Here is a 13,689-nt window from a genome sequence, read left to right on the forward strand (position 1 = left end):
TACAAAATATTAAATCACCGATAATCAAGAATAACTTTTTGAAATGCACCACAGAAAAAAACAAAATATATATGTTGTAAAAATTAAAGCAATCGAATATTTTGAAAATATAATTAAAAAAAACTTAATATCATAGCATCAAAAAATATCTTATATCAATAAAATTTAGTAAAATAATATGATAGATGCTACTATGTATAAAATTTACTAAAATAATAGGGCTATAATATTTAAACAATTTTTTTTACGTAAATTATGTAAAATACTAAAATAATATATCTCAAAAATAATATTGAAGGAGGTTTTCTATTTGATTATTTCATATTGTTATTTTATTGTATCTAACTCAAAATATATTAGTAAGAAATAAACATTAATAACAAAGTAAAATGTATTAAAAATCACTATATATGAATAATGCTAAATAAAAAATATAAACAATAATATCATAGAGTTACATAATATATAATACTAAAATAAAAATTTTACATTTAAAACATTTGTAATAATATCTAATGCATTTATAAAATAAAAAAATATCTGCATGAACGTGGGGGTTAAAATCTAGTTTGGCTATAAGTTAGAAGTCTAAAGCTCTTGCAGTTTTTTAGAAGGGTGAGCACGCTCTGATCATATACTATAGTGTTACTTAAAATATGGTTGTGAATATCAGTTATAATTGTATCTGCATAAATTTATAATTCATCACCCAACTTTTGTTTTGGTTATATTATGCAAAATAGCACATATTCTAACATATATCCTATATACATAATTACCACCACACACTAACTACTCTTTCATATGATCTCGTGATTCCATTGCTAAATATACTCATAGAAAAGTTAATATGTCATTATAATATATATCTACTCTCTTTTTTGAAACACTATCATATATCTACTTAAAAACCAATCTCTGTTATATTATTATTATTACTGTTATTTGTGATTCAAATGTCACTATCAAAAAATCATACAAAGTATCTTATATTTTGAACATTCTTACTTATGTATATTTTTTCTTCCATACAATTTATTTATATATGTTTTTATTAAACTATAATCACAACATTGAGATAAGTAAGACTCCAAAACAGTTTAGCGTTCATATCTTCTACCACAATTATGTTGTTCTATATAGATTTCAGATTTCTTAGCTAAATTTAGTATATTCTCATTGAGTTGAAATATACGTTGGTATAACTATATCTTCACTAAAATTTACGAAAATCTTGCTAAACTAAACCTAATCAATCTATAAGGAGACTTATACCAATTGATTGCACTGAAAATAACTTGGTGCCTTCAATAAAATCCATTAAAATTAAATACCACCGATACTACATCTTATTCTGCTTCCGATAACTAAAAATGGCTGAGTTTTTCGCTATCTACATACGCGAGATGTGGAGCCCTTCAATATAAGAAAGGACTAAGCATTTTCCTAGTCACAAGAGTATATAGGTATGAAGTATCACAAATGTCAAGGATGACATTACAATAACACGAAACTAATGAGAAAAATTATCATCCTGGGGGAAAAACATTTGTGCTGTGTTTTTTTCACGAATAGCAAAGATCTTTCCACATATGAAATCAAAATCGAGAAAACATATCATATTCTTGGAAGAAATGCACATCACAATCCCAAGATAACACGATCAAAAATATCAAAAGTTTTGTTTTATCAAAAACGAGCTATTGACTGATATTCATGTTTGTTTTCAGTGATATCGCTAGATCAATAATCCTGAGAGGTATTCAAGTGTCAGATCAATACATAAATTGGCTGGAAGCTTGTAGCTTCATTCATATATCTTCACAGTGGAAATAGAGAATCTGCATAATAGTTAAAATCTTGCAAAGAAATCGTGTCTTCAATTATATGGTTTCTTCTTTCTCAAATTTTAGTCCTTGTACTGTGTCAATCATCAATAGAAACTTTAACAGAGGTCACATTTTCCTTTTGAAACCATATCACCAACATAAAGTTTTTCTGCTTCAACATTCTTCTAAAACTAAATGGATAATAATGCAACATTAGCCTAAAATGAAATGAGATTGATCAGATCATTAAGATTTTGGAATTTATTGATACGATATTGTTTTTTCTTGTGTCATGAGTTTGGGCCGTCTGGATGTGTTTACAGGTCAATGGACTCAGGGCGTACACGCCCAACTTTTTTGTATGTATCTGTTTGTCAGCCTCAAGCATGCTAATCTTTTGTGTCTCATTCCAATCTCTTAAAATGACCCCCCGAAAAGTGCTCTTATAATAATAATATGAATTAGGATTACTCACACATAGTTTAATTAAGATGATCATTAAGTGGCCTTTTGCAAACCAATAGACAAGTAAGTATATGCTTGAAAAATAAGATTAGGCTACCTAATACGTCCATTAAAGTACTTAATACACTAGATCATAAATTGGTTAAATTAACCTAACAAAATTCTAAACAATCCCTCTACTTTTTGTCAGTAATCGATATATGGACCTGGTGCTTATCCCAACACAAAAGTGCCTCCTAAAGGTTAAATATATTGGATCGTTTGTGTCATCTAAATTGGATTTGTGACGGATGATGTACGCTTAGGGACAAAAGGTTATTTAATTCATAGTTCAAAAGACTTACGTCAGAAAGTGTCGTAAAAGTTGTTTATTAAACCATGAAACTCTTCGACTAACGCAATCTACATGAAAAAGGAAGACGAGGTTAAAGTGTCAATATCAGTGTTTTTTTTTCTTAAAAAAATTATGAATGCTACTATACCATAAAAATCTCTAACTAATTAATAACTTATTTCATGGTATAACAAAAGCGTTTATATTTCTATTTTCAAAATGTTTTTCTTTCTTTTTTTCAGTTATCTTGCCAAAATAATATACTTCAACTTGCATTTTAATTAGTATAATTTCGGGAATTCGTCAGCCACGAGAAAAGTTCAACATGCCAAAGTTATATTACTCAATTAAAGTGTATAAATTAATACGACAAAACGAAAAAACCTAATTTTGTAGTTTTACACGATTAAAGAAAGAAACTAAACATATATATAATTAAGAGAGAAACAAAAGGGTAATGATGTCTGACGCTTATCCGCCTAAGACCTAAAACATGTGACACAATGAACTCTTCGTCGACTTCAACTCCATTTACTCATCTACGACAAATTTTAAATTTACTTAATTGATAATCTAAGCATATGAAAGAAAAGCTTTCGTTGTTGCTTAGAAGAAGAATTTATGCACTTCCAACAAGAAAAAGAATTTATAGCTCTAATATATATACACACATATATGTATGCTAACTTGCTAAGAAATCAATGCACCTAAAAATGATTAAGTTGGTGTACTATATCAGGCATTGACTAATTTTTATATGCGGTCGCTGGTATTGTGTGAATATATTTGTACACCAAAAAGTGACTATATTTAATTTAATATCTAGAAGTAGAACGAAATCTGATTTGATATGTTATTATTGCCATTTTATGATTTTATTGATAGTTGTTTTATTATCTAAGAGGATTTCACATTTTTCTACACACATATATACATTCCTGTTGACTAATTACTATTAATTAATACAATTCAAAATCGATAGAGCAACTTCTCAAGCTACCTAGAACCCCATCTATATCAGTCTAGTTAAATTATGAATGTCTTATTTTTATTATATTCCAAAGATTGTTGCCAGGATTTCACATTAAACATGTGGAGGAAGACCTCGTCATCGATATACACATTTTTTTACAAAAAAAAAAAAAGATATACACATATATATATAGCAGTTCACACATCAATGTACACAAGATAAAACAATATAAATATAACTCGAGATAACACGTATAATTAAAAAAAAATTAAGATTCAAACATATAATGGGACCAACTTTCTTCTAAAACACGTGGAAACTTAATGTGATAAGAACTAAATTACTTTGAACATTGAATAATTACATAAACTAGTAGACAATCATTAAGTTGACTTACACTAATCACAAACGAATAAGGTAAATAACTTCCGCGCAAATCGTCCTAGTATATATACAACCCCAAGTTTCAGCCCATGTCGACCAAATCAAATCAGACAAAAAAAAAAAAAAATTGTCTCGATATATATCGATATATATTATATGCAAATATTCCGACGACCTTGCGAGACAAAAGCTTGGCAGAACCGAATCCGTCCAGCGGAAACTATGGTGAAGATTCATCCCGACCGGAAAACCCTCGCCACCGGAGAAGAAACAAGCTCGCCGTACTTGACGACGGAGAAAGAGAGTTTCACGATTTGGATGAAGTCGTTGGTGTTCAATACAAACGGCTGCACCGTCTTCGATTCAAAGGGAAATATAATTTATCGTGTCGATAATTATAATTCTAAGAGCTGCCGTGAAGTTTACCTAATGGATTTACACGGTCGTGTCTTGTTGACCTTACGTAGACAGGTAGAGACACGTACCAAAGTTATTTTCATGCAAGTTTCTAACGTTTTTATTCACTTGAAACTAATTAAGTTTTTTTGTATGTTTACAGAAGTTTGGATTATTCAAAACCTGGGAAGGATACAGATCACCGACGGGCACAGCTGAATCAGCAACAAACTTAGACTATTTTCGAGTGAAAAATAATATGTTTAAGATTCATAGTAAAGATTCATCTTCTTCGTATAGAGTCACAACGGGGTCGTGTAGAAACAATGAAGAATATTGTTATAAGATGGTAACTCGGGGATCAAGTTTAGGGATCGAGGAGAGTTGTGGAAGACTTGTGGCAGAAGTGAAGAGAAAACAATCGAGGAATGGTTTGGAGTTAGGAGATGATGTTTTGACGATGATGGTTGAGTCACAAGTTGATCACTGTTTCATCATCGGACTTATTTTAACTCATAGCCTTATCAACTGTAAACTGTAATAAAAAGTGAAAACCATCACTAACTGATGGTGTTTTTGGGTTTAAATTATTATTAGTTTTTAACTTTCACAAACTTTTGTCGTTGTTGCTAATGAAAATACAACTGATGTATGATACTTGTAAGATATAAAAGTTTCAATAAAGTGAGCGTAAGCTCTCTTTTACTCATTTAAATGTTTTTTTGTCACTATTCATTTAAATGCTTAAAAGACTAGAAAGATGGAGCCAATTTTAAATGTTAAATGTTAAATGTTAAGGGTAATTGGCGAAGAAAGTTTAACGTGGCTGCTGAGAAATTTCCATAGATAATATAAAGCGAATTAAAGTATGTGATTAATTAAGTAGCAGAACTACCAGCAAAATCCCAATTATTAAATTTTCTTTTGCAGGGCTCCCATATTATAAAAACTTTGTGGGTGGGATTTGATTCGATTCCCAGGAGAAGATCTGTATCGTTCATTTCGTTAAAACACTAAAACGACGATGCACCATACCGAAACACATCTTGAAGCTCCAATCCACTATTTTATATGTGCAATACATTTGTCGTCTAGAAGACTATAACATGTAATTAATGGAAATGTGTAACATGTTATGTTTTTCCATAAACAAGAAAAGGTAAAAATTTAATATGTTTTTTTTGTCATTTCAAAAATAAAGACGAAGATGGGGTGATTGGTTAGGCTGTAGGAAGTGACTTTAGCTTTAATTTCATCTGCAATCCTAAATACTACCAATGATGCTTTATTTTAGTTTTTAAAGTTACAACCAAAAAACTAAAGCTATAGCAAAAATATACAAAAAATTGTTGTAAAAATTTTATTTTCTAAAGCTCCATCTTTTAGCTGTAGGAAATTTTAAAGTTACATCCCTTAAAGTTAAATCAGAAAATTCTACAAACTAAATTCTAAGATAAATTTTTTACAGTTACAGCCTAACCAATCACCCCCGGTGTTACAATAAGTTATTGACAAACTGTAAAATCTAAAATAATTAGTTCCATGGTAAAAAAAAGATAAAAAAACATGAGAGCAGAAAACAATCTGTTAAACTTATTGTAAGCATCTGTAGAGAGTGATGTATGATAGGATTTCAACTTGTAAGCATCTGTAGAGAGTGATTGTGATAAACGAGCAAATCTCTAGCTAAGAGTAACACAGAAAAGCAGCATGGAAAAGAGGTGCTAGACCGCAAAGAAGGCAAAACGAAGTTGTTTCATCCGACAAAATTTTGATATCATTATACAACTTATATCCAAAAATGTTCATATATTCTGTGTTCGTAAATAAGAAATGCATTTTTTAAAAAGAAGGGACAAGCAGAATGATGTTTTTTCATAAACGTGAATGCACACCCAAATCAAACTCAAGTCAAAGAGGGAAAAGCAGCGGGATGTTTTCTTGTAGCGCTATAACAGGAGCAATAGCTAACGGTGTCTCGTTAAAAAAATTCATCAAATTATACTCTGGGAGGAGACTAGGAGAGTATGTGTTAGAGAATTTGACATATATAGAGATGAGAGAATTGGACACAATGAGATCACGATCAGCGCCTAAGTTGAGACAAAGGCAATGAAACTATTAACTATCAGCTAAGTACGAAAGCCGCATGTTAAAAGGAGAAAGCTTTTATGACATAAATAATCGCTGTGAAGCCATTAGTGCCTATAAAGTATGAATCTTTTGTGTGTATAGTCTCAGTGATTCATCTTGGAGTTGTTCCGACACCAATTACTTCAGCTTATTGCCGAGCTCCTAGTTTAAGCGGGCAGAGAAAGATCTTGCTATTATATGACGGTTAATCTCATACGATACAAAATATCATTATTGCTAATTAATTAATTATCGAATGTAATAACGGCTTTGATATATATCTAGTATGCAAGGCGCTTGACTTTGAGTGTGTATGTTTTTGAGTAAATATTTTTCATTTGTGATGTGGGCATCTAAATGAGGCTTGTGAAGCTTAAAGCTCCAAGCCCATCCACTTTCACTTCATGATATTTGTTTTTACTTATAAGCGAGTTGATGGACAATATATTATCACTTCATTATTCGTTTGACCACTCAGGTTGCTGAGTTCGCAATTTGTCTGTAGCATACAAATGAATAAATAATCAATGCAATTCTTTTTCCTTTTCGTTTGTATTTTAACTCTACTATACGTGTGTGTAGTTCACGTGTGTTGGTGTGTGTAGTTCACCGCTAGTAGTGGCAGACACCAAGATTTTGTGTCAAACAAAGACCTAGATTTGAGATTGAAATATTCGACTGGGGGCTTTCTGGATTCTTTTACAGCCATCTGAAATAAATGCCGATCACCGCATACCAGCCAAAAAGATCAAAACAGTTTCATTACTTTCTTCTAGAAAATATAGAACAAAAATGTGCATTTTAATATATTTTTTATTCAAAACAATTATTTGAGTGCGTATAGTTCATTTAATAATGCAACAAAAATGATGGCAGGAACGGGTGCTTTCAGAAGTTACATCATCTTCTGTTTCTTGAGATCAGCTATTACATGAGCTTTGTCTCGATCGAGCCAAAAGAAAATGGTCCTACCTCCTTTTGCATTCCTAACTTTATATCATATCTTGGCTTAACTTTATTTTTGTACATATTGATTACGTGTATTAATTCCCTAATATTATTTCGAGGAAACATAATCGATCAAAAGAAGTAAGTTGCTGTTAAGAAATGATAAGAGGCACTAGGTAATATCAATTAGGATACTTAATACGAAATTAACAAACAATAGACAACAGATTATAATTTTTACAGTAAGTTTAACTACGAAGATGTGCGTAAGTGTGTGGTACAAGGAGGGACCCGGACAACGCAGACCTTGTCAATTTGTTCATCAACTTGTCTTTCTTTTATATCTTCCCAAGTCTCAATAAGCTTCCTGTCACACAAACGCACATATATATGATGAATTGATGATCTCTAAAAAACAATTTGTTTCCAGATATTTGCTGTCACTCCATGATAATATCATCTAGGGATGGGTTTCCCTTATTTTGATTCAACAGATTATGGAAGTCCAACCAATCTCGTCGACTCTTAACACATATATAGATATTACTTCCTTGAAATCGGCAATCATGTGGGAATATGTATACAGTATTTCAACTACAGGCTGGCATGACCAGAATTAGAAGTATACATCTATGTATATGTAACGTATGTATATACCTCATACGTGGAAGATGTCATGTTGCTAGCTAATTGTTAATTTATTAATTTCGTTTTTTCTCAAATTTTATTATCTATAGTATTTTCATTAAATATAAAGATGTCTGTTGAATGTTAAATTTTGCTACATCATTCATTTTCTGTTCAATAAAGCGGCCTGTTTAACTATTGTTTTTTGGCCATTGCTTAAATATATTTCGGTCTCTAGGTTTTTCGTTCTTAAAGAATAGTATTATTGAATGATGCATGCACTTAAAACACTTTTAAATTTTCATGGCCTCCTTTATTTACCATGGTTACACGGCTACACTTTGACGTATCTTTGGCACCGTTGGTCAAGATTCTATGGCATGTTTTTCATATTACCCTTACCTTTGATATGTACTATTATTTACGTCAGTAGCGCAGTAGATGTTGTCAGCATGTTAAAATTGATCTAAACATCAAGGAATCCAGAGAAGAGATAAATATTAGAGCTGGTATAGTAGTAATCTATATATATAAAAAATTGTTGGTGTCACTCCTGGGATGTCCACGTGGAAACTCCTTTCCTATAGAGCCGACACGTGTCCAGTCAAATAAACCGCAGAGTTTCATTTTAAGATATGTGTGTGGGCATTTTGTTAATCGTCATAATTGAAGCCCAAACGGAATGGCCCAAATTTGATTACTTACACAAGTCGCAAAGGTTTTTGTTCTTCTTCCAAGTCCGTTACTTTTTTATGCGTCCTCTCTCACACTATCAATGGTGTTTCACATTATCTATTATAACTCCAATATTTTAATTACCTAATGGTTACTGCTCGTGGTTATATCAAATGTTCTCTGTTTTGTTAACTCTATGATCGTGTCTATATGTTCTTTGCTCTGTTTTTTAGTTTATGGTTGTGAATTTATGTTCTTTGCTCTACTTTTACGTTGAAATTTATAGTTTGACTTGTTTATAGTTTAAACTTATAGATATTATATATTTTTTTACACATATATATGTCGTACCCGTATCTTTACATTTTTAGTTTTGCCGTTTCCCGTCCCCGATTCCGTCCCCGTTTCTGTCCCCGTATCCGTCTCCGTCTCGGTGCTACATAGTGTTTCAATGACTGAAACGAGATGGAGAATCTCTTCGTCTGTCTCCACATAAGTCGTTTAGCCTTCTACTCTACTCAACCGAAACCGTCTGAGTTACAGATTCGACGCCATCATCGCCTTCTTAACTCCAAAGACCGACATTTAGCACGATCTTGGCATTGATTGTAAGTTATGTCTCTGCAAGGCGGTCTATTCTTCATCTATAAAAGGTTAGCTTTTTCATTTGAACAACATCCTCACAATCTGTGAAAACACTAAATCTTTCTTTCTGATTTGAAATCTGGAGGCTGCTCCTCCAACGTCTAAGTGTTGTTGCTCAGATTCTGGGAAGCCAAGAATGTGAAACGTGGAGGGGAACTGATGTATCTTGATGTGCTCTTACTGGATTCAAAGGTAAATCTGTTCTTAAACTCATGTTCAGAGTGCTTTATATCCATAAACTCATGTTCAAAGTGCTTTTTAATCGATGTTAGAAGTGTTCTTAAGATTATGTTCATAGACTTTTTATGTTATTAAACTGATGGTCATAGTGTTCTTAAACTAAACATTATGAAACTGTTATATACGTATTTTAGGTATGGAAATTTCTCTCACTCGATTTCTATTTCTTTGATTTCAGATTTGAAAATAGGATGTATATCTTTTAGTTTGTTTCTTAAGTTCTTTTGCTATATACTAAATTACTTTGGATATCTTTATATATATGCAGGCTTACTCCTTCTGTTAAATCCCCAGCTTATGATGACCTCGACTTTTTTTTTTTGTTCCAGTACGTTAGTTGACAATAAACTATTTATAATTGTGTTGCAGAGAATTGATGGTAAAAGAAATTTGTTGCACGAGATCACTAAACTTTGACCTAAGGCAAAGATAAGCTCTTTATTAGTTCTCTTGACATAAATCATCAGGCATCTCTCCTTATGCTATCTATGGACCTAATTATTTTAGAATTCTACTGATAATTAGGAAGAAGTATACTCATTGATAGAGTAATATCAATATTAAATATTTGTATGTCTGTGTTTTTTCTAGGATTAGACTTAGTCTCTTCTATTTGTTCAAAGTGCTTCTCTTCAGATTGATCATATAATTTGAAAGCTTAATTAAATCTATTATGTTGGCTCCGTGTTTGATTATCTTTTCTCTAGGCACTTCTCTCTCGGGACGTTCAATCAAGCATTGCCCCAACAAGTAGTGAACATTACGCCATAACAACAGTACGAAGTACTAAAGCTGCAACAAGTTCTCACGACCACATGGTGCAGCCTTCATAGCACTGAGGTTGTTGTCTTATATGCCGTGCCACAAAATGAATCTCACCTGTGTTAAGAGCTGCGTTGCTTTTTCCTATATTTTCTTCCTTCTCTGCGATTTAATTCTTGCTTGGTTTCCTTCCTCTTCAATCCAAGGGACAAGCAACTGGGTTGGTCCGTAACTGGAACTTGCAGCAATGAACATGGTTTCTCACACTGCAGGCAAGCATTCTCTGATGTTTTAATGAGATTTCAGTCTACGTGTATTCTTTTTGGTATTATCATCAAATCTAATATGTATGTTTCATGCCACGAAGGACAGAAATTGATCGGGTCTTCTTTTGGAGATCTGGAATACATGGATGGGGCCTTTCTGCAAGCAGAATTAATGAATTATCTATGAATGTGGGTTTTGTCTGTATTTTATAGAGAGGGAATGATGAGAGATAGTATTTTGTTTCAGATTCTTAAATACAGACTGGAATAGGTGAGATGTACCATTGCAGACCTGAGAGAAGGAAAAAAATGCTATATGAGTTGAGACTGTTTCCCATTTATCTCCACAATTATGTATTTCTCTCTATCTCTCTTCTAACCAAGAGAAGGAGGCAATTATTTGGATGATGATTCTGATCAAACCTGGATTGGCGATTTTTATACGTGTGAAGGACATGAGAAGACATAGATTAGATGAGAAAGGTTCAGAGATTTGTACTTTTTAATGTTTTGTCACCAACAAAGATGAGGGAAAAAGGCAAACAATAAAAAGAATTAATGATTACATTTTTTACACTTTTATGGTAAGATATTTTTGTAAATTTTAACAAAAGGGGGAATTAGTAAAGTTGGGATTACTCTAAGTAAATTTCTGATTTAATGATTACATTTTTTTTTACGTTTTTTATGGTAAGATAATTTTGTAATTTTAACAAAAAAAGAAAATAGTAGAGTTGGTATATCTATAAGTAAATTCCTGATTTGTAAATTTCTATCTTTTGGTTTATTCCAACAGTCACTGTATTCTGAGGGATGTGGTTAACATGTTTATACGTGTCTATCTTCTGAGTCATGAAAGCTTTGTGAACTACTTACTTGGCTATACTTAGAGCCAAAACCAATGTCTTCATGCTGACTCTTTCGAGAATTACAATCAAGAAGAAAAAGAAAGAATATGCAACAATTACTCTTACGTGGCTCTCTCTGAGAAGTAACAGCAGAGGACAATGTCAATGAGAAGAGAAATACAAACAACATGGATGCAATGTTGGTACCATAGATTCCATGATTCTCTATATCTCTCTAAACTAATTGGCCATCCAAACAATTTAACTAAGTTGTACAAAGAAAATTTTATATGATTCATAAAGTTCTTTATGAACTTAATTAACCAAAAATATATTGGTTTAAATTCCATTAACGTAAAGATACATTATTTTTTGTAGTCTACATATTATGATTTTAAAGTAGCTATTGGTTTGAATATATTTTTATAACTTTATATTATAGTAATATGCTATAAGGGATTATTAATTTCATAGTAAATAATTTTAAAATTCCTGCTTAAATGAATGAGTGTTACTTAATCTGAAAATGTAGTACGATCTTGGCTTCATATGGTTTATTTGATAAATATTTGGATGATATGGTTTATTTGATAATAGTATTGATATAATGTGTGTATACTTAAATAATCAATTTTAGATTGTTATGTTATTTAACTAACTTTAGGAAAAAAAAATTGTAAATTGATTCATTTTTCACATTATCTAACTCAATAGTTTTAAAAACGTATAAAAAAGTACCAATGCATTCACAAACAAATATATAAGAATGAAAAATAATTCATAATTTATGTATTAAATCTCAACTGTAGTGACATGCATTTTTATTTTACTTAATTTTAAAATAAAAATATAAAAACACTAAAAATGTAAAATAGTTACATTAATGAAAAAATAAAAGATTTTTATTAATTTATCAAACCTTTGATTTCTGATAAGAACAACAAAAAATAGTAAAAATTAAAATTATTTTTAGTTTAGAGTAAGCTACATATTTTTACATGTATGTGAAATATAATATATCTTTTAATTGATTTTCACTTTCTTAACAAAGATTAATATATACGAAGATAATTTAATAACAACAACGATTACAATAATTGATGTTAAAACAAATATTTTGTATCATTAATTAATAATTGTCTCAAATTGATATCATTCGTTTTTCTGATACTATGCTTATGTGATGTAATATGATCCTTTTTTTTGTAGTGTATCATACACACTTTTTAAAAATGCAAACCTAAAATACAAACCACAAAATCATACAAAAAATAATAACCTAAATCATAAGTAAAATATATCCCGCCCGTAGGGCGGGCCGACCCTAGTATATTTTAAATGAAAACTCAAACATTCTAAAATGCTATTAAACTCAAACTTTAGAAAACTCAAACAATCCAGCTCAACTAATTTTCCTATCTTAACATTTTTACCAAAAAAAAAAAAAAAAAAACTAATTTTCCTACTTTAAATGAGAAGAGGTATCTAACTTCGTATGATATATTTTCCTTTCATTTCTCGAAAGTTTAATGAAAGTCTTCTACGACTTGTCATACCATCAAAGTGCAAAATTGTTTGATTAAAAAATTAAACTATATGAAGAAAATGTTTTAAGTTCCATTGAGATGCAACCTACCATGTACAGGTGCACCAGTCTTATGAAATAACTCTACAGTCTAACTTTTTGAATAACGACTTGTTATATTTTGTTTAATACATATATATATATATATATAACTTTAACCTATGCATATATATTTAACATTTCGACAAAAAAACAACTATGCCTAGATTTTCAATATATTTTGTAAAACAACTTTGGTATAGTAGTTGAATATAATGTAAATTTCAACTTCTCTGTGTAATCAAAATCAATAATTTGTTTAACTAATTGTACCATTAAAATAAAGTTTTTATTGAAACAAATATAAAGAAATTAAAACTCAATCATACAATAAAGTTTAAAATACTTTGAATGGAAAGATAAAAATTAGTTAGTTTCATTGTCAATGTCATTGATGATTATCTTCCATATATAATGATCAAAACAATAAAATCCCCACCAATTATAACATTTTATTTATGAGATTATGAGCAACAAATTGTAAATGATTATATCCACCAGCCTAAAAGATGAGAAATCACATTAACTTTAACAAAAAGT

General features: G+C 30.7%; 1 protein-coding gene across 1 annotated transcript; it reads left to right on the forward strand.

Moving 5' to 3' along the window:
* Window positions 1-367: 367 nt before the first annotated feature.
* On the forward strand, window positions 368-12,602 carry LOC103842181 (protein LURP-one-related 11). Its single transcript, XM_009118808.3, has 2 exons — window positions 368-4,456; window positions 4,545-12,602. Exons 1-2 carry the CDS (start codon window positions 4,142-4,144, stop codon window positions 4,920-4,922), a joined length of 693 nt encoding a protein of 230 aa, XP_009117056.1. The 5' UTR covers window positions 368-4,141; the 3' UTR covers window positions 4,923-12,602.
* Window positions 12,603-13,689: the final 1,087 nt, after the last annotated feature.

The sequence above is a fragment of the Brassica rapa genome, chromosome A01, assembly GCF_000309985.2.
Source record: "Brassica rapa cultivar Chiifu-401-42 chromosome A01, CAAS_Brap_v3.01, whole genome shotgun sequence".
NCBI classification, from domain to species: Eukaryota; Viridiplantae; Streptophyta; class Magnoliopsida; order Brassicales; family Brassicaceae; genus Brassica; species Brassica rapa.